Genomic DNA, 22,856 nt, shown 5'->3' with positions numbered 1-22,856 from the left:
AGCGTTTTTAGGGCGATTTTGAAAATCGCCTGCGCTTGAAAAAAGGGGCAAAAACGCCCTTAGTGTGAATGAGCCCTAAGCCCCTGTATACTCATTCTCAAAGGGAGTTCAAATATATAATGTACAGATACAAATGAGAATAGATCTTACAGAGAGATACAGACCGTTCTGTTTGGAACATAACCTTTTCGTTATTGAATGGGCCGCCTGTTTACCATCCTCCTCACTGTAGTGGATTTGTGGCGTAATATACTTTTGCAGCAGTGTGCTATACTTCTGTTTCAAGGCCCCCTGGCTTGTTTGGTCATTTCTGTATGTACTGTGAAGTGCTGGCTAGGGATCGAGATAAAGATATATCTGCTATTCATGCAGTGTGAAGATGTAGGAAAATCAGATGTTCAGAGCGCTTGCAGCAAAATCACTGAAAACCTTTCCGTCCTCAAATGGTTTTCTATTTCATATTTGACTTTTTGCTTTCCAGCCTCCCAGGCTAATTAATCTCCTCAGACTATCTCATTGTGGTCACAGCGGTTTGTAATTTAAAATCAATGAGCAAGGTTTGTGGTGGCTGAACAGGACAGATACATGCATAAAATAAGTCTTTAGTCTGCTAAATGGGATTTTTTTATTTCTTTTTATCAGTTCATATTCTTAATTTCTCTTGAGATTTTGAGTCCACATAAATCTAAAAACCTAATTTTAGATGGTGTGTAAGTAGTTATCTGACCTGGGTTACGTTCTGTCTACAGATGTGAGAAGCATTGTAAATGTGTATACGTTGTTTTGGTATATATTAGCTGTCCGCGGCCTGCACTTCTCCCCCGCTGCTTCCGGGATTCCTCCTCTGCATACACACGCGCCCCACAATGTTTCCTTGTAAGGGCGTGCGTGTGACATCATACTACCTTACTAGGAAACCACTTGGGATGCACGTGTATGGAGAGGGAAATGCGCCCAGAGCAGCAGAGGGACAAGCGGAAGCTGTGGACAGGTAATGTATACTTTACACTGGGCACCAGAGGGACATTTTTCATTAGGGGGGGACAGCGACAGGAGTTTGGTCGTGGAAATTGCATGCCGTTCCTGCCGTGCACCCGATTGAGCAAGTCGGGCCCAACATCTTGCAGCATGGGCAATCAACAATGTGACCAATTTTTGTCCCAAAATTGGTCACATTGTCTGTTGGGCATGCACTCGGCGGCACCGATTTTCATCCAATTCGATTATAATAATCGAATCAGCTGGTCGATCGGCTGGCAAGTCGCCTGAAGTTTGGCCACCTTAACATAATTATTCAATCAGATAACACCTATACAATGAAATAGCATGGCAGATGTTGTATTGGATTTAGTAACATATCGATTTTGAACAGAGATAGCCAACGGGTCCTTATCTTATAAAATTTCTTCTTACAACCTCTGCCCTTATAAGTTTACAATCTAAAGGAATGGGGGGGGGGGGGGGGTGTCAGGGCAAGAAGTGGAGTAGTATACAATATGTGTATTGTGTTTTTAGGTTGTGATTAGTAAGGAGTACAACTTAGCCAGAGGTTGAAGGGGAATGGCATACTGTATGTTAGAGTATATGCTTGTCAGAAAAAGTGAGTTTTGAGGGAGGGCTTAAATATTTCAAAGGTTGAAGACTGACATATGTGTCTTGGAAGGGGATTCCAGAGTCATGTGAGGCATGTGAGAAATCTTGTATATACGAGAATGAGAGGAGGTGATTCTAGAGGAGGACAAAAGAAGGTCATGTGCAGATCTGAGATTGCGATTGGGTTGGTATCAGGAAACTAGTGAGGAGATGTACAGGGGAGAGAGATTGTGAAGAGGTTTGTAGGTTAGGGTTAGGAGTTTGAAATGGATCCTCTGTTTAGTTGGCTACCAATGAAGAGCTTGACAGAGAGGAGCAGCAGAGGAAGTGTGAGAAGAAAGGTGAATGAGACGAGCAGCTGAGTTCAGTACAGATTAGAACGGTGCCAGTCTGTTAGTTGGTAGTTCACAAAGTAGTACTGTACATTACAATAGTCCAGACCTGTATTAGGATCAGTGATCCAGTAAAAGGTTTCCTTTCAGCCCTGTCACTGCAACGACTGCAAATGAGTATCTCTAACATGTCTGTATTACTGTGTAGATGAGGAAGCCGCGGCCGCAGAAGGAACGCATCCAGTGGGACATTGGCATTGCCCATGCGGAGAAAGCCCTGCGGATGACCCGAGAAGAGAGGATAGAACAGTACACCTTCATCTACATAGACCCAGAGACTTCTCCTGAGCCCAAAAAGCCTGCGCCCAGCATTAAAAAATGCCGGAGGTCCACCTCGAGCAGTGAAACAGAATCTGCCCGATCATCAGACGTTACAAAATCTCCTTCGGCACCTCTATCTGCTTCTTCTTCATCGAGAGACTCTAGAGACTCTGTACCTGAGACCCGACGGCAGAGCCAGAGAAAGCAGGTTCAGGAAGAGACGCCGCCAGCCCAGCCGGCGCCGCCAGCCGAGCCAGCACCGCCAGCCCAGCCTCCTCCAGCCAAAATCCCATGGAAGACGGCAGCTGCCCGCAAATCCCTCCCCGCTTCAATCCTTCTGCACAAGGGCACTATAGACCTTCAGAAGTGCAATATGTCGCCTGTGGTGAAAATAGAGAATGTTTTAGCCCTCAAGAATGCCTCTTCTGAAGGTTTCGACCAGTTCATATTCACAACCAAGGTAAAATTATGTCACAATGTGTTACTATTGTAGATCTCTTCTTACAGAGAAAAAATTAATTTTCTGTTACTGGGCTTCACCCCTGAGTAGTGGCTGGATAGTGTACTGGTTAAGGGCTTTGCCTTTGACATGGTTTAAATCCTGGCTAGGGTCAGTAAGGTCCTCCAGGAAGGAGTTCAGGGCAAGACTCCACCCTTAGTGGCTGCAGCTCTTGAGCGCTTTGAGTCCGACAGGAGAAAAGCGATATACTCTGACTCAAAGCGCTATACAGATGTTCAGATGACTATATCTTAAGCCCCATCTACACGATACGATTCTTTATACGATTCGATTACGATTCTATTTACGATCCGATTAAATCCAACATGTCCGATCGGGATTCGATTTGCAAAACAATGGCAAATCGAATTGAATCGAATCCCGATCGGACATGTTGGATTTAATCGGATCGTAAATAGAATCGTAATCGAATTGTATAAAGCATCGTATCGTGTAGATGGGGCTTTAGTTTTAATGGGACATATGCAATTCACCTTTTCTCCTAGGAGATAATTTTTCACCTTGTGTTTAGGATAACTTTTCAGCAAGTAAAAAAAGTACCAAAAAGTAGGTTAAAAAGTACTGTCAAAATTATTCTGAGTATTTTATTGTTTGCTGGTGGCTGAAAGGGACTTTTATTGATAAAATGTAGAAATACCACCGAGGAGAAAAAGTGAATTGAATAAGGGCCTATTAATGGCCAATTTAGTCAACTATCATATTTTTGAAAAGATCATTCACATTGAAAGAAAAAATAACAGCATGAACTAATTCAACTTACTATCATATTTGCGATTGTATTAACGAGGATTTCAGGGCGAGGGGCATATTTATACATTAGGGGGCAGCGGCAGACTCAGCCGATTCCCGGAAGATTTCATGCTGGAACCGGACAGGAATCAGCCTGTGGTATAAAGGTGGCCATACATCAGCCGACCAACCAACCAATCAACCATCCAATTTGATTTTTATAATCGAATTGGATGAAAATTGGTGCTGCCAAGTGCATGCCCGACAGACAAAGCGGCCAATTTCAGGAAATTGGCTGCACGGTCAATCACGCATGCTGCAAGACGTCGGGCTGAAGTTGGCTGATCGGGTGCGCGGCGGTACGGTGACCGATTTGCGAACGAGTGACGAGACGACTCAACCGCCGCAGCTGATGCCGCCGCAATGTATACATGTAGTGTGAGCATTTATACGTTACATGTCCGGTGTCAGCCTCCACGCGGTTTCCGGCCATCTTGCCGGGTTCCGCATACACGCCGGCGGTGCATAGTGTCTGAGGTCAGGTGCTATGCGCCGCTAGCGTGTATGCGGCTGTTACCCGGCGAGATGGACGGACACAGTGCGGAAGCTGCTACAGGACAGGTAATGTATAAATGCACACACTGGGGGCGGGGGGGGGGAGCATTTATACATTAGTAGGGCAGCAGCGGTGTGGACGCGGCAGGCTCAGCTGATTCCCTGATTTCATGCTGAAATCGGATGAGAATCAGCCTGTAGTTTATGGGCAGATTCGACCAAGAGACAAATTTATCTCTAATCAGATTTGATTAGAGATAAATTTGTCTCTGTCGAATTTGCCCATAATCTTCTGATGTATGGACACCTTATGTCAAATCCTGACCTGCTTTTGTTCTGTAGATGCAGTGGCATTTACCTAAGTGAAATCTCCTATGACCTCAGCCAGTCCGTTTCTATGTGATAAGAAGCAATGGAGACTCTGTTCCTTGCTAATCTCTAGTGATGCAGACATTGGAAATCACCCCTCCCACTCTGCGCTGTGTAACTTCCTTTTCAGTCAGGCATAATGCTGAAAGTAGAAATGTGGGAGCTGAGGATGTCACTGAGATCCCAGATCATGCAGAGTTATGGTGCCCATACACACATCGATTTTCCCATTCAGTTACCTGCAGATACAATCACTTTGATTGAATCAGAAGAGAATCGATTCTTTTAAATGTTCAATTCAATTGATTTTGACCAAAAATTGTTCAAAATTGGTCAGGATGGAAAGTATAGGTAGATTTTTCAATAGCTTACCTGCTGGAATCTATGAAAAATCAGTGAGCTGTGTGTGGTAGGAATCCATTTCTTCTGAATCGATTCCATTCTGAAAGTAATGGATCGTTTTGAAACATTGGGTAGAAATCTATAAGTGTATGGCCAGCTTTATATAACTGTTGTATGCAAACTAATGCTGCTTAAAGAAGGACCAATTGAATCCACCAATTAAGGTGGAATTTTTTTCCATCTATTATCAAGCTGTATCCATTTGCATAATCCTGCATCAATTATTTGCATATCATTGACCATCCTGAGGGGGAGTTGTTCTTACTGAGAAGAGACACCTTTCTAACTAAAAATAATACACTGGGTCACATATGAAATGCATAATTCTGTTATACTTTCTATCTGTCTCCTAGCAAACAGTTGGTGTCTTCCTAACATGTTCCTACTTGCCTTAGCTACAGAAAAGAGAATAGTAAACCGGCTGTGAAGAAAGGAATATAAATGCTGTACATTTAGTTCATAGGCCTGATAGATTTGGTAGCTTTCGCTTTTGAATCCATCGTCAAGATTATCTTTCTTGCTAGTAGACAACTATCAAAGTTAACTAAAATGCTATATGCCACATATATTTCTAGTAATTACTAGCAAATAGCAATACAATGGCTTTTTTCCCATCTTTTTATTTCTTATGTGAAGAAAATATGACATTTATAGAGAATCGTTTTCTCTGTGTGCATTAATATGGAGGACTGTGTCCAGAACATCCAACTTACAGAAACAATCTTCACTGGCTCTAATACTGTGACTGGAATCTCTTCAGAATGATAGAAAGCAGAAATATAGCTTCAAATAGTGTAACTCAAATAACTAATGAGCTGCAGCCCTGTGTGTTCCTGTGTGTCTCTCTCTCTCTCTCTGCCTCATGCAGTGTAAACATAGTTTACAGCCAGGAACCGCTCATTTTGAAGGGGGGGGGGCATCCAAGAATAGGAATAAAGTAAGCCTCCTCTTCCGATCCTTCTCTGTAGCTAAAAAATCCCAGAAACACACAGTAAATCATTCCTCTATGAATAGTAACAGAGAAGTGGAACATATGTATGTGGTACAGCTCTGCAGCCCTCCTACCCCCTAATGCAGACACAAACTGTTACAAAAGCTTATAAACAAAGCATTTTTTTTCACACAGACTGTCATCAGAGACTTCTGAAAAGCTTTCTATTGTTGCTGGCTAAAAGCTGTGTAGTATTGAAATACGATAACAGAGGCGCCAAGCAGAATAAAATTAGTTAAAATTGTTAAAATGGGGGAAGTGGGTGGACTCACCTCCCTTCTGAAAAAAAGGGCCAGACAATGGACAGGTTACTTACAGTCTAAAGTAACATTTATTAGTAACTCCAAAAGTACACTTTTGGAGTTACTAATAAATGTTACTTTAGACTGTAAGTAACCTGTCCATTGTCCGGCCCTTTTTTTCAGAAGGGAGGTGAGTCCACCCACTTCCCCCTTTTTAACAATTTTAACTAATTTTATTCTGCTTGGCGCCTCTGTTATCGTATTTCAATATTATCTAGTCCATCCTTGGTGGAGGGGCGTATCCCCATTTTCTCCTATCTACAGAGAGCGACTTTTTAACCTGAGCGGGGTCAGGTTACAATTCTCCCTGCCGGCCTTTCCAGTGGTTGCCTTTGTGGCGACCCACCCTTGTGAGTATAATCATCTCATTTATTCACAACAGATCTCTCCATATTAACATACTGCACCATATTGGGCTCTCGGTTTCTCCCCCATTTTCAAGCTAAAAGCTGTGTAGGTATGTAGGGTTTACAGAAGGACAGTTTCTTTGATAGTTCCTTTTTTAAAGGACAACTGTAGTGAGAGGAATATGTAGGCTGCCATATTTATTTCCTTTCAAGCAATACCGGTTGCCTGGCAGCCCTGCAGAACCTCTGCCTCTAATGCTTTTAGCCATAGCCCCTGAACAAGCATGCAGCAGATCAGATGTATCTGACATTATGGTCAGATCTCACAAGATTAGCTGCATGCTTGTTTCTAGTGTGATTCAGACACAACCGTAGCCAAATAGATCAGCAGGGCAACTGGTATTTTTTAAAGGGAAATAAATATGGCAGCCTCCATATTCTTCTCACTTCAGTTGGCCTTTAAGAATCCAGTATATCAGGTTAACAAGTAACTGGTATGGTTATGCTCGAGAGGGGGAGGTTAGAGTTAGGTACAGGTACAGGAGAGCAGGGAGGATATAAACAAAATATACAGTATTTTGTATTACATATTTTTGTTGTTAAGCGTTACAGTATTGTATACACTGTTATAAGTAATTTAAAAGCACTTTAAAAACACATGGAAAACAACCAAAAACCATAGGTTATACTATATGTTCAAATCCAGAGTTGTCTGAAGGTGTAAATCATTTATTCAATTTACAAACAACAACAAATGTTATCAGCACACCACATTGAAGCTATAGCACACACTTTATTGTGCCAGTATCCACAATCAAGTCCAACAATTGTTTTGGGGGCCGCACGCCTTGATAAAGGGGGACCCTGTGCGGCTCCCAAAACAATTGTGGGACTTGATTGTGGATACTAGCAGAGAAAAGTGTGTGCTATAACTTCAACATGGTGTGCTGACAGGGCTGGCCCGCTCATGAGGCGGGGTGAAATTTTTGCCTCAGGCGGCAAATTTCCAGGGGAGGCACCTGCCCGTCCGTGGGTGCGGGGAGCCGGCCCGCCGAGCTGGAGGGGTAGCTGGCAGGACGGGGGTATTGGGCCAGCGGCGGGGAGGGGGGTCGGACCCCCCCCTCCCTCGCCTGGGTCCCCTGTCCTCCGCTCCCCTCCAGCCTAAATAGAAGCAGCCGTATGTGTAAGAGGCACGGGCGGGGAGACACTCCTCCTCGCTCCAGCGTGCGTTCCACTGACATCACTTCCTGCAGGACGCTGCAGGAAGTGACGTCAGTGGAGCGCACGCTGGGAAGAGGTGAGTGTCCTCCCCGCCCGTGCCTCTTACACATACGGCTGCTTCTATTCAGGCTGGAGGGGAGCGGAGGACAGGGGACCCAGGCGAGGGAGGGGGGGTCCGACCCCCCTCCCCGCCGCTGGCCCAATACCCCCGTCCTGCCAGCTACCCCTCCAGCTCGGCGGCCCCCCAGAGCGCCCCCCCCCCCCGAGGGGGGGGGGGGGGGGAGGGGCGGCGGTGACAATTTTTTAAAAATTTGCCTCAGGCGGCACAAAGTCTAGGGCCGGCCCTGTGTGCTGATAACATATGTTGCATTGGACTTAGTGGTGCTGCCTATACCACTTTATCAAGCACACAGTGACATTGATGGCGTGCCGACTCTGTACCTGTGGATTTACTCAATTTACAGTCTCCGAGAACCAAATTTGTTTGTAAGTAGGGGACTGCCTGTATTGTATTTTCTTGTGACAATGTTACTGGAACAACAGTGCAGAAGTGTCTTAACCATGAGATAAACTTGGTTTTAGAGCGCTTTGCTATACAAACTAAAATTGTACTTGCTATACAAGCATCATCTTGATATACAAGCAAAAAAAAAAAGTATACATGCGTCACGTCATCACAACTGAGTTGATAGTTCTTCTCCGTTTGGCGCTGCAGAATTATTGTGCTTAATCTGAGTGTAGAGACTGTGCACAGGCACATTTCCATGAAATCCTCAAAATCAACTGTCATTGGATGAGTTCCTTGTTAAAGCCACCAAAAAAAGGCTGGGGTGAGCCAACAGATAGCAATGATTCTGTTGTAGTGAAAATCTTTGTTTACATTTCTATTTTATACTATTTTACCATAACTGTTTGTGGATTGTGGAACAAATCACCTGGGTTTCCATTAATTCTTATGGGGAAGTTCACTTTGATATAAGAGTGCTTTGGATTACAAGCATGTTCCTGGAACAAATTATGCTCGCAAACCAAGGTTCCACTGTATATTATTTCAGTGTATTTTGTTTTATTAGTAGCTTATCTCCTTGATTGTTGTATTTTGTTTCCTGTACGAACCTATACATATGACTGTGTATGAATATATGTATATTTACATCATGGATTATTTCTTTCATAAATCCGTATCCATATTAAGCCGTATTCTGCCCATCAGTGTGATCTTCCCATTGTGCTCAGAGCGGCTGGGTTCTGATGCTCCTGGCTGCCTCTTGTAACTGCAGGGAGCTCATCAGGACAGGCTGATTCCATGAAGTCATGCAGGGAGCACAGTGTGGTGCTTTTGATTGGATTGACTTTATCACCTTAGTTGTCAGGTCCTATTAGATTAACAGCACTCATGCAATATACACAGCTTGGTTCATCCAGCCAGCAGCACCCCCTGCCCATTCCTTATGAGACCGTCCACCTGCCATAGCGGATAGTCTGTCTGCCACAAGGCTACATGTGGAACAGACACCAGTCCAAATGTAACATTAAAGGCACATGGCTGATTTTAATCTCATGCTGGAGAGAGAATTAACCCCTTGCTGGCAGTGAACACACTTTTAACATATGGAAATCAAAGTGTTGCCTATGAAGTGATTCCCAACAAAGGGCTACATCACTCACTTAGGGCTCATTCACATTGCGTTCCGCTCGCATTAGCGTTCGTGTTGGGCTTTTTTGGACGTGTTCTTTTTTCCCGATTCCCAGCGCTTGGATGGGCATGGCGTTTTTGTGAAAAGTGCTTTTCTAAGCGCTTTTTCTGATCGTTTTTTTCATTCACTCCCTGGCACAAGTCAGGAAGTGAACTCTTTGACCCGGAAAAGAATAAATACAATGTATTTGTTCTTAAAATCACAAACGCAATCTCTGCACAAAGCGATTTTGTGAGCATTTAGCGCTCTTCCTATACCTTTCGTTGAGGCAAAATCGCCAAAAAATGGTCCAGGCACCGCTTTGCTGAACGCACAGCGCATGAACCGCGCTGATATGATCCTTCTCATAGACATTGCAGAAGCGTTTTCGGGGCGATTTTAAAAATCGCCTGCGCTTGAAAAAAGGACAAATGCCTCTAGTGTGAACGAGCCCTTAAGGTAGCCATACATGTAGTGATTCTAATTTAATGGACAAAGTGATCGACTTTATTAAGGAATCGACTTCAGTATGGTTGATCGAAAGTCGATTAACTGGTAACCCACACACCACAAATGATATCCTATCAGATTCACCTTCACTAATCGATCTGACCGATGTTGTGTCTAAATGGTCTGAATGCAAAAATCGATTCAGAGTCAATCGAATGACATGTGAACAGTAGCTGATTCCTGTGCGATTGACCGATATTTTGCATCCTGCTCGATCTACTAAGATGGTTGATTCGACATGAAATCATCCACCTTCCATCGATTGGGAATTATGAAACACACTCGTTTCTCTCTTCTATTAAATGATCAAATCGAATAGTCGATCGTTCAGCAAAATTGCTAGATGTATGGCTACCTTTACACAAGACTAAAATCAACCGTGAGCATACATTTCATTCTATTGATAGAAGTTAAAGAGGCACTGTAGTGAAATTAGATTAAGGGCTCTGTCACACTAGAGGCTGCGGTAGAAAAGGCTGAAACTCAGCCTTTTGCTTATAACGCCAATACATAGCGTTTTCAAAGCGTTTTCACAGCGTTCTACAGCTCATATGAAAACGTCCTTTTTTTTTCTTCTATAAAAATAAGTGAACAAGTCAGCTGTAAAACGCTTTGAAAACGCTTTGAAAACGCTGAAGTTGGCGTTGACTTTCATTGAAACGCCAACAGCCAACTTCGGCTGTAAACAGCCCTGAAAAAGCTCCTGGGAGCGTTGAAATGCAACGCTCCAAAACGCCGAGTTAGATGTGAAAGGTAAAATGAAAGTCTATGGACTTTCATTTTACCTTGGGAAACGCCAACTTCGGCTGTGGCGTTAAAACGCCGAAAAAGTCCTCTGGTGTGAAAGGGCCCTAAGAAATGAAATTGCTTATTTATTTTACAATATTTATTTATAAATTATTTAGGCAGTGTTTGCCCATTTTAATATCTTTCCTCACTCTGATTTTTTTTTTAAAGATTATTTATCAAAGAGATTTTAACAATCAGAAAGAAAACCGTTATCACTTTTGTGTTGTAAACGCGAGACATGATACATCATGTATGCAGCTATCCAGTACGGCTTGTGAGTGAATATACAACCGATCTGTGAACGAGAACATAATGTACCCATCTAGGTAGGCATTAAACTGGTTCCCCAATAATGTACAGTACAAATAACAGCAAGCTGTGCCATCTGGCTAGCCTGGCATATGTGGCTCAGTCATTCAGTAAAAAAGGGAAAGCAAGAGGGGCCCCAGGGCCCATCAGGATCAAACACCCAGGCACCCATACAGAGTTTCCAGGACTGAGGCCAACAGGGAGAACATAATAACATAGGCCCTTCATATGCAAATTGAGCAAAAAATTAACATATAGTAAAAGGAAATGAAAGGGAAAAGGAGAGAATAATAAGAAGGAGAGAACCATCCTTATTCTAAGGAAAACAGTACAGGGAATTCCCAAGTGTAATGCAAGTAAACACAGTAGGGAGCGGGGTATTGCAGCATCCTGAGCTAGGTGACCCCACAACTCCACACCAGATACTCAGCACTCTCAACTTCAGGACAAATAAATCACCAGCAGTGCTTCAGAACACATCTGTGCCCACCTGTGATATAAGTGTGCTACCCACATGTATAATGACCCAAATCACAAAATCGGAAAGCGTATAATATCCCTCAAGGTCATGGAGTTCAATCTAAGCTCCTCCCCACTTATCACGTATCTCTCCAATGCAGTGGTACCAGTTTGCATGGAAAAAAGCAAAAAGTAGGAGTACACACAGATCCTAAGTGCAGTACCTTTAAACTTTATAATAGTCTTAAAGGGAACCTAAACTCAAATTTAAAAAAGTTTAACTTACCTGGGGCTTCTACCAGCCCTTTGCAGCCATCCTGTGCCCTCGAAATCAACCCCAGATCCTCTGGTCCCCCGCCGCCAGCTAGTTTCGTTTTTGCCAACTCTGAATCGGCGGGCCACCACGCGTATCATTGCATGCATTCACTATTGCGGGCGTCAACACGTATCTTTGTACGCGTTGCAGGTGTGCACAGTTTATAAACCTCTCATGAGGAGAATCGTTTGGCATTTTTTTTTTATATATATAATGCTGCTCAGATCCCTTTAAGCGTACCTCAGGTGACATGATGAGAGAAACATGTATGTACAGTGCCAAACATATTAATAACCAGGCTATTTTACTTGCTTTATTTTGTTGCCTTAAAGAGTTAATTTCTAGGCATGGAAGTAACAGCTTCTATCTTGTTGGTACCTTGTCGGAAATATAGTAATCATCACTGATAAGCAGATTACAGCCATAAACGTTTTCCTGGCAGAATACAACTTCTGAGAGCAGATGGAGATAAAATACATGAACTGTTGACTTCTTTCTAACTCTGGGACACTTATTAGGCTGGCAATGAGCAGAGGTAACAAGAGATTAAATCTCGTTTGTAAATGCTTAAATGTAAAATAACACCATGGGGTTTCTACAAAAGTCATTTTTTAGGAGTAGGAGCATAAATACAACTGTTTATCTCGTCGGTTTATTTTCACCTCGTATTCACTTTAAGACACTTGATTTAGACTTTCAGATTATGTTGGCAAGAAATACAGGGAAAACCTGTATGTTGCTCTTGTGCTACTGGATTACAAACTCCAGCGCATGTATCATTTACATTATGTACAGACGGGGTGCAGCCAGGCAGTGGAAGTACTTGTATATGTTACGGCCAGAACCCGAAGTCTGGCCACTTCGGGTTCTGGCCGGTCAAAACGAGAAGTGGCCGGCTGATGCGGCCAATGTGCAAAATGTACCCTTATTTCGGACTTTGGCCGGCCAGAACTCGTTGTGGCTGTATGTGGCCGGCCAAGTCCCGAAGTCCTGCTCCCTCGGTTCTCCCCCCCCCGCTGTCTGCACTAATCAAACCTCAGATCAGGGCTACCGGACCGGAGAGGCGGAGAAAGGCAAAGCGCACAAGTCACCCGCAGGACGTGAACACTTCAGTGCGGAAGCGCCAGTCATTTGGCACTTCCGCATGTGAAGTGTACAGGTCCGGGCGGGTAGCGTGCGCGCTGCTCTGCCTCTCTCCGCTTCTCCCCGCCTCTTCGGTCGCCCTGATCTGAGGTCTGTGAGTAGTGCAGGCAACTCTCCCGGCCATGCAAAGCGCACACTAAAGGCGCCCCCCCAGCCAATCAAAGCACACAAAAAGCGCCCCCCCCCCCCCAGCCATGCAAAGCACCTCCCAGCAATGCAAGTGCCCAGTGAAGTCCCCCCCAGCGATGCAAAGTGCGCAGCCCTCCCCCCCCCCCCCCAGCCATGCAAGCACCCCCAGCAATGCAAAGTTCCCAGTGAAGCCCCCCAGCCATGAAAATCACCTAGTGAAGCACCCCAGCCATGCAAAGTGCGCAGCCCCCCCCCCCCCCCCAGCCATGCAAAGCACCCAGCGAAGCCACCCCCCCAGCCATGCAAAGCACCTAGTGAAGCACCCCAGTCATGCAAAGTGCGCAGCCCTCCCCCCCCCAGCCATGCAAGCACCCCCAGCAATGCAAAGTGCCCAGTGAAGCCCCCCCAGCCATGCAAAGTGCGCAGCCCCCCTACTTCCCCCCCCCCCCCCACGCTGCAAAGCGCCCAGCGAGCCCCCCCCCCAGCCATGCAAAGCACCCCCAGCCATGCAAAGCACCCAGAAAAGCCCCCAGCCATGCAAAGCACCTAGTGAAGCACCCCAGCCATGCAAAGTGCGCAGCCCCCCTACTCCCCCCCCCCCCCACGCTGCAAAGCGCCCAGCGAGCCCCCCCCCAGCCATGCAAAGCACCCCCAGCCATGCAAAGCACCCAGAAAAGCCCCCAGCCATGCAAAGCGCCCAGAGAAGCGCACCCAGCCATGACTAATCACCACTGTAATTTGATCTCTCCCCTGTGTCACTCGACTGCCACGGCAGAGCAGCTAATTTTAAAGCGCAGAATGATAACAAATTTGTCTGCTTCCGTTTTTTTTCCTGTGAAGGTTATTATGCTGTTGTGCATCTTTCAGAGCAGAGAGGAAGTTCCGAGTGCCATTCATGGTGACCGGACCCCCGCGATGTTCTGGGATTTGTGCGTTTTGGACTTTGGCCGACTGACTTTGGCCGTTTCTGGAACTGGCCGGCCAATGTCAGAAATTCCCAGCATTTTGGACTTTGGCCGACGTCAAATCGGCCAGTTCTAGAAACGGCCGGCCAATTCTAGAATTGGCCGATTTCTGGTTTTGGCCGTAACATATATTTGGCTCAACTGAGCTACATGGACTTTCCTGTGTAGGTGGGGGAGAGACAGAAGGCTACCAAAAGTTAATAGTCTGTATGTTATCTCTGCTCCTGCAGCATACCTGCCAGAATCATCTCTTTTGGTGTTACCAAATGATGAATGACAGCTTTTCAGATGTTTTGCAAGAGCCTCTGTCATACAGGCATGCAATAATAACACACAGACAAGCTGTGCACAGAGACAAAAATAGGTTAAAGATAGGTACTTAAAGTGGATCCGAGGTGAACTTTTACTCATTGCATAATTGTGTTCCTTTCCTATTGTTTATAGGGCATTCCTCAAGCCAAATACTTTTTTGTTTTTATTTTAATACTCTAATTCCCTATAAAGTAAATAAACCACGCCCACAGGTTTTCAGAGAGCCTTGGCAGTAGCAAGGGCTCATGGGAGCTCAGTCTGGGCAGAAGGAGGAGGAGGTGTTACTAGCCATTGATTTCAGAGGCAGAGGGGAGGAGAGGGGATTAGGTTTTTTTCACAGGCTTAGTGCTCAAGATACAGATCAGCCTGCCTCTGTGTAATGTTTACAAACAACATGGCTGCTGTCATTGTATCTCAGGAAGAAATAATCATTTTCTATTAAAACTGTTTGCAGCTATATTTGCTGTGTAAACTATCTAAACTTTAGATATGATATATAGACAAGTTACTTGTTATAGTTAGTTTTTCATCTCGGATCCGCTTTAATACAGTTAAGGATAGCCTCTGAATAGCCTAGTGCATACATGTCAAACTCCAGCCTGTGGGGATATCAACTTCCCCCCTAAGTGGTTTCCCCACTTTGCATTATGTTTTGCCCACTCTAAACCACCGGGGAAGCTATATCGGAGGTTAAGCCCCAGATCACCAGGGAAGCCATATGGTAGAGGGAGGGGGAAAGCAATAGACACCAGGGGACTGTAATGGGAAAGGAGTGGAATCACTAGACACCAGGAACTGTGTAGGGACGGAAGGGGACTCCAGGGAACTGTATAGGGTTGGGAAGGGGCCACTAGACGCCAGGGAACTGTATAGGGGACGCAAGGGGAGCCATTAGGGAACTTTATTAGGGAGGGAGATGACCACTAGACATTTAGATTGGCCTACGACCTGGTCCCGGTGCTCAATTTCAGCCTCTTTGTACTTAAAGAGTACCTAACTTATAAATTACAGTCTGCTTTAAACCTAATACGTTGCCAAGATATATAAAATCACACATAATAAATTGTAATTTTCTCACCCCCAGGGTCCATATTCCACATATGGTCTTGAAATCCCCACCCCCAATGTGAGATTGGGCCCTGGCCTTTTTTTCCCTTACAATCCATAGTTGCAAAGGATGCTGGGGGATTGATGTTATGTCCATATGATCTAATCTAGGCAGACAGACAGACATCTGAAATAAGAATTATAGCAAACAGACATGATAAGACAGCCTCAGCAGTTCTCCTGTCTCTTCTCTCTCCTACACACTGTGAAAAGAAAAGTAATTTGATCCAGGTAGGCAGAGAGCAGGGGAGGGAGGGACAGGGGAGTTAACCAGGCTGAAGAGGAGGGCACAATGCTTTAGCAAGACTTCAGCTTCAGGAAAAATAAGGAAGTGCTACTTACAGATATAAATGTAAGTCTGTTCTACCCAATATGATGTACCAGATGTAAACTTTATATGTTCATCTAACTGTACACAGTGCATAGACTACATACATGTATTGCAATTCAGACCTTTTTTTGGCTGGAGGTGGTCTTTAAGCTTGACACCGCTGGTCTAGAGACTTCCCACATCCCTCTCGACCTCGCCGTTCCAGTGCTGGGTCCCTTTTTACATATTCAACAAGGCTTGTCACATATATCCACACAGCCATGCTCCTGTCCATGTGCGTACGAGAGGAATTGGCGCAGGAGACTTGGGCGCAGGATACAGCCTGTATGGCTTATCCTGCTCCTGCACAAATTCCCATTGATTTTAAATACTGTTCCCCCTCCAGGCCTCCATGGATGGTGGGAAATGAAATTGCTGGAGGCCGAACTATAGTGTTTTATAAGTAACTTCAGCTCCATCTTCTGACGGCGCTGAAGTTACTCACTGCTGCGCCAAAGTCCCCTGCGCTGGAATGGCAGTGTTCGCGTCCATGTATAGGCGCATGTGCATGAAGGACAAAGCCTTGTTTTACTGCATGCTCTATTGTTTGTGAATTGACATGCGGTATTTACCGCAAAAATCAGTAATTTACCTCACTAGTCAGTAATTTTAGTTTTCCAAGTGGTAATAACCTTAGAGAATTGACATTTCATAAAATGTTTGGTAAAATCAATTTCTGCTTTACCACATGCTGTACTGCTTAGTGAATTGAGGCCCTTGTCAATAAAATGCCTTTCAATCCACCAGCCATTTGCTCCATCAGATTAGCACCATCTAAAAATAGTTTTATTTAGCAATCTTCTGATGTAACATTTTGATTGAAGATTGCTAAATAAAACTATTTTTAGATGGTGCTAATCTGATGCAGTAAATGGACATGTGACTTGTGACTCCAAAGGCGATTAGAGCGCATCGACCCACCGTTGGTGCTGTTGCAATTACATTACGTTTCAATCCACCAGCCAGCAAGAAATTACTCAGAATAATTTTGAAAATACTTTTTCACCTACTTTTTGTACTTTTTCAATTGCAGAGTGCAAAAGTTATTTCAAAGAGGAGATGAAAATGTAGCTCTTAGGAGAAAAAGCAAAACGCTTTAAATCAGGATGATACAATTTATTGGTTAACTTAGAGATAGATTTTTATTTATTTCTAAGTTAGCCAATAAATGGTATCATCCTGATTCAAAACTTAATTGCAAAAAAGTGAATTGCATATGGGCCCCAGTGTCACACAAAGCTCTGCTGTGACTTAAAGAAGAATGTCACAATATATTAAATAAAAAATATCCCTCAAGTATCCCTCAAGTTATAACAACTGTTAAAATGTGTTTGCAAAATCCATTTCTGTTTTGCTTTTAATTCAGTTTGAAATGACAATCCACTGCAGAGGAAGTGCAGTGATTGGCCCCAATGACGAAAGTCATGGTCCCACCTGTGAGACCATTGTCTCCAGTCAGCAAATAGAGCAGCGGTGATTGGTGGGTCTAGTCCCAGCAGCTGATCGGTCGAGCATGTCTGCAGGATGATGATTGGAGCTTCGGCATGCTGCTTGGAGCCCATATGGAACGGCTTAGCGGGTCTATAAGGGAATGGATGGCACTTGTTGCGGGACACGGGTGCAGCGGGATCAACAGGGATGGCACTTGTGGGAGACAACTTTGTTTGGTCAGATTTGTATTATTCGGACCATAAGACGCGCACTGACTTTCTCCCCGCACCTTTAGGGGAGAAAAAGTATGTCTTAGGGTCCGAAAAATACGGTAACTAGGGTATTTTCCTTTTCTTTTTCTGTCTGAAAGAGTTAAACAGTCAGGTATACAAGTGTCTCTCCAGTCGGTACCCAGTTGAACTACTGTATAGCATAACCCTGACTGATAAGGAATTAAAGCCATAAAACTCTGTTCTGAAGAGAACAGCTCCTGAGTGCTGTAGATACAATGGATGAGATTGATGGGTAGACTACACGGGGGAGGTAAGTATGACATGTGTATGTTTATTTTGACCTTTTAATTTTCAGTTCAGGTTTGCTTTAAGTGACTTGTCACCAGCCTGTTGAGGGATATGCGAATATATGGAAATAAAACAGATTTTGACATGAGTCCTAACTGAAGTTTTTTTTTTTAATCTAAGTTTTTCTTGTCCTTGAGGTGCCCTTTACCTAACTAAATTTTAACTCTCACTTTATTTGGTCTGAAGGGAAATGGAAGCAAACCGGAAATCACAATCAGAATGACAGAGAAGACGTCTGCACCCTCCCCCACTTTGAAGGTTGAGAAAGCGTCAGCACAACACCCGCCTGCTCCTGATGCATCATCGGGGGCCACAGGTAGGCAAACTGCACGTGTCTGCCCCTAACACAACCTCCGTACTGCCAGAATGAATGGGGGAGGGGGGAAGAGACTCTCGTGCCCGCCGCTGAAATCTATAAACTAAAATAAATGGAGAGAAAGAGAGAGAGGACATGCCCAAAAATCAGTATTTTCTCTCTAAACTGCCTTCTTATTTTTGTTATATCTGCTTTTTTGTGCAATAAACGATACAAAGATTACGTTTGCATTGTCACATGGGTTTTCTGTTGTGAGCAGTTATTTTATTGGGAGGGGGAGGGGGCACTCTGCAGACTTGGGTTTATACTGGCATGGGGATAGCACACTGACTGCTATGAGTTGTACATACAGTATTTGCACCAGTAAGCTTGCATGTGGCTATTAGTGGATCACTTAGTATTAACTTTTTTTTGGGAGGCGTCAGTCTGCAGCTGAGTTTAGAAGGCTTAAAGCTAAAATCCAAGCAGACAGCAAAATTCACCTTTGCAAATCGGTGTGGGTGGAGTGTTTCATCTGCAAGAAGGTTTGTCATTTAACTGAGCTCCTTCTGTGATGCAAATAGCATTAAAGGAGGCAGCCGGAGAGTACCATCAGCATCCTGTCCTCAGTTTTCTCCACTGCTGATTGGACTGTGAAGATCTGCAGCACAGTGATGAGTCACCATATTTTTGCATACTGTACAGATGGCCATAATATAAACACACATTAAATAGCTGTTGCTCAAAATATTTGTTAGTGATCTTTTCAGGTGGCACAGTATACACATGCTGGTCATTCCTGGCCTAGCTGAGTGATCTGTTCTATGGGGAGGGGCATGTGGAGGATCAGTGGGTGGTGCATCATGGTGGGAAACACACTACAATAATAATAGTAGTCAGGCAAGAACAATCTAACTCGTCTGATTGTTGAAAGAGGAGGCCACAAACATCGGGGGACACCTAGATTTTCAACTAAGACAATCCTGAGTGATTTGGCTTAGGAAAATCTAAAGTATAAACATAACTGAAAGGACCCCTGACCAGAGGCGAAGCTACATTAGGCAAGCACAGCGGTATGTTCATGCTAGATTCACCCACCTCTGTGCGTTGTCCATTCCTCTCCTTGTTTCCACTGGCCCCTGTAATCACTGTTGCAAAAGCCACATTTTCAGACAGGAAGAGGCAGGCAACATTCCCGTCTTGCTCTTATTTCCTCCTTTTCCCCACCCCATTCACTCCCCTTAAAGCAGATCCGAGATGAAAAACTAACTATAACAAGTCACTTGTCTATATATCTTATCTAAAGTTTAGATAGTTTACACAGCAAATCTAGCTGCAAACAGCTTCAATAGAATATGATTATTTCTTCCTGTGATACAATGACAGCAGCCACGTTGTTTGTAAACATTACACAGAGGCAGGCTTATCTGTATCTTCTGTGAAAAAAACCTAATCCCCCCTCCTGATCCCCTCTGCCTCTGAAATCTCTGGCTAGTAATACCCCTTCCTCCTCCTGCCCAGACTGAGCTCCCATGAGCCCTTGCTACTGCCAAGGCTCTCTGAAAAACTGTGGGCAAGGCTTGTTTAGTTTATAGGGAATTAGAGTATTAAAACAAAAAAGTATTTGGCTTGAGAAATGCCCTATAAACAATAGGAAAGGAACACAATTATGCAATGAGTAAAAGTTCATCTCGGATCCACTTTAAGGGAGGGACTGTCAGGGTGGTAGGAAGGAACATCACTGCAAGCCTCCCTCTTCCTGTCTGAAAAAAGGGTCTTTAGCCAGCAGTCAATTTTTTCATGCAATGTTAATGGGGACCGGGGGAACGAGGAGAGGAATGCACATCGTACTGAGGTATCATACCTCCCAACTTTTTATGATATGAAAAAGGGACAATTAAGCCATGCCCCTGCCACACATCTAGTCACGCCCCTGGCAACACCCCTAGTCATACTTACCAATAAGATTTCTTAAGAAAATTATGTTGTTTTATAATTCAAACCACAATGGTCCTTTCTATCCTGGTGCATTTGCCTTCATATTAACATGAAAATAAGAAATAAATCAATTTTAAGGATGTGAATGAAGTCTATAGTCAATTAAACACATCTTTCAGTAGAAAATTACATATATTTACATCAGTCCTGAAAGATGGACAAGTGAGGGTGAAAGAGGGACTGAGTTCCCAAAGAGGGACTGTCCCTCCAAAAGAGGGACAGTTCGGAGCTATGAGGTATTATTATGATTTAGTATTTATAGAACGCTGACACCTTCCACGGCACATTACTAGGTGTAGCGTACTTTCATTAGGGACTCACAATCTATCCCTACCATAGTCGTATGTCAAAGCAAGAAGTTTTAAATCAGGATGATACCATTTATTGGCTAACTAAAATTGAATAAGAATAAACAAGCTTTCGGCCTTGCAGCCTTCGTCGGACTTACTACATCCTGTTATCCGTATGTCATCATAGTTTTAGGGGGAAGCCATTTAGCTTATCTGTATGTTTTGGGGATTTGGGAGGAAACCGATGTGCCCAGAGGAAACCCACACAGACACAGGGAGAACATACAAACTCTGTGCAGATAGTTTCAAAGATGCTGCTGCGCTCTCCAGGCCAGATTTTAACCACCTCAGCACTCAGGTGGGTCATACGCATTGATAATAAAGTTCCACTTCATGCGGTTCTGTAATAGAAGAAGGATCTCCACATAGTGCCTTGGCTGGAATTCAAGCCACTATGCCACCCACATGTGAATACAAGAGAAATGTAGAGGAAAAATTAAATGTAACGCACTGAAAAGTGTGGATACAGCATGAACTTTCCTCTGGTCCGGTATACTTAAAGGGATACTGTAGGGGGGTCGGGGGAAAATGAGCTGAACTTACCCGGGGCTTCTAATGGTCCCCCGCAGACATCCTGTGTTGGCGCAGCCACTCCCCAATGCTCCGGCCCCGCCTCCGGTTCACTTCTGGAATTTCTGACTTTAAAGTCAGAAAACCACTGCGCCTGCACGCCCGTGTCCTCGCTCCCGCTGATGTCACCAGGAGTGTACTGCGCAGACACAGACCATACTGGGCCTGCGCTGTGCGTTCTTGATGACATCAGCGGGATCGAGGACACGGCAACGCAGGCTCAGTGGTTTTCTGACTTTAAAGTCAGAAATGCCAGAAGTGAACCGGGGGTGGGGCCGGAGCATCGGTGAGCGGCTGCGCGGGCACAGGATGTCTGCGGGGGACCATTAGAAGCCCCGGGTAAGTTCAGCTCATTTTCCCCCGACCCCACTACAGTATCCCTTTAAGGCTGGCAACCCTGTACTTCCCTTCTCCTAATCTGAGCACTGGTATACAAAACATTACAGTAGACTAGTTCAGGCACTTCTTTTCATGATTTTATTCTGTAAATGAATATTTTATAATTTATACTTTCCTGGAATTCAGCTTTAAGCCTCAAATTCTCAGCGGTGTGAATTATTCGATAGCATATGTATAAACATCAGCGTTGGTATTCTGATTTTATTGGTTCCCACAGTTTTTCCTGGGCAGTAACCTCACTTCACTTACCACAGGGCAACTTGGCGAAAACACATTCATTTACTGATGTTTATGAACAGACCCCTGTGTATTTTTCTTTCTAAGCCATTCTCAATATTCCCGCTGGGTTGGAGCGTGTCCAGGAGCAGCTGCCTTCCTGGATTTGCTCCAGCTGGTTGCACATTCCCCAGGAGATGCTGAGTGCCCACTCGGCTAGTCTTGACTGACATGCAGCCATTCCAGTCGATGGGCTTGTGACAGGTTTCTAGCAGATGTCCGAGGATTCCGGGCTTTTCCCAGTGGTCAGGTGAATGCACATCAGTATGTCCTGAGCAGTGACAGAAGTTGTCACAAATACAAATTGATAAATGTAAAAAAACTAAACGGACAACATTGTAAATGCTTAGTTGCATGGTACTTCTGTTTATAATTAAAGCGGACCCAAACCAAACATTTTTTTAATTCAAAATATTTAGTTGCACCACTCTGACACATACAAATATAAATAAACGCTCTTTCAAGCCTATGAGCATTTCAGTGCATGCTTTTCACCCTCCTCTTTGCATAACTAAGGTTATACAGGTGGCAGCCATTAGCAATTCCTCCTTTGCTGGACACCATCTACTCTACCAGTATGCCGGATTTTTTGCCGGCAATATGAAAGGAAGGGGAGGGGTTTCTCTGATAAATGTAAAATATTTTATATTTGTCATCATGCAGCTGAAAAAAGGCTGCTATTTATTATTATAATCTAGAAAATAGATTTTACTTCTGAAATCTTGTATTTTTAGTTTGGGTCCACTTTAAGCCCCTTGTAGGCTTTGCTGTCTTCCTTATCTGGTTGTCTAATCCAGGGGTGTCAAACTCAATCACATAATAGGCCAAATGTTTTTAATTATGTTTTAACATTTATTGAACAGTCTCAAACTAAATGGCGTAACTATAGTGAGGGGGTGGGGGTGGGGCTAAAAGGGCCCACTATTTCCTCTTTGGCAGTAGAGTAGCACAGTGGAGCAGTTTAATCATTACCAGCACCACTGCTGCTCTGAGTCTCCTCTGTTCTTCCTGACAGCCACACACTATATAGTGCATAGCAAACCTCTGGCTCTGAATGCATGTCACGTGATCGGGAGCTGGAGACATACAAGCATAGAGCGTGCAGCTGCCTAGAAACACAGGAGATCTGGCACATTACTGGAGCAGGAAATGTTACACTGTAAGGACCCTTTTCCACTAGCAATCGCAA

General features: G+C 44.2%; 1 protein-coding gene across 4 annotated transcripts in view; it reads left to right on the top strand.

Moving 5' to 3' along the window:
- Nucleotides 1–22,856, top strand: part of NSD3 (nuclear receptor binding SET domain protein 3) — a 178,201-nt gene that overhangs the window by 72,416 nt on the left and 82,929 nt on the right. For all 4 annotated transcript variants that reach the window (XM_068274618.1, XM_068274617.1, XM_068274616.1 and 1 more), the window contains exons 5-6: nucleotides 2,134–2,706; nucleotides 17,966–18,095. In XM_068274618.1, the coding sequence (XP_068130719.1) occupies nucleotides 2,134–2,706; nucleotides 17,966–18,095 (703 nt within the window). The remainder of the gene's footprint in view (nucleotides 1–2,133; nucleotides 2,707–17,965; nucleotides 18,096–22,856) is intronic.

Source organism: Hyperolius riggenbachi, chromosome 3, assembly GCF_040937935.1.
Source record: "Hyperolius riggenbachi isolate aHypRig1 chromosome 3, aHypRig1.pri, whole genome shotgun sequence".
Taxonomy (NCBI): Eukaryota; Metazoa; Chordata; class Amphibia; order Anura; family Hyperoliidae; genus Hyperolius; species Hyperolius riggenbachi.
Note: the sequence above shows the minus strand (reverse complement) of the source record. Positions and strands in the feature narration are given on the sequence as shown.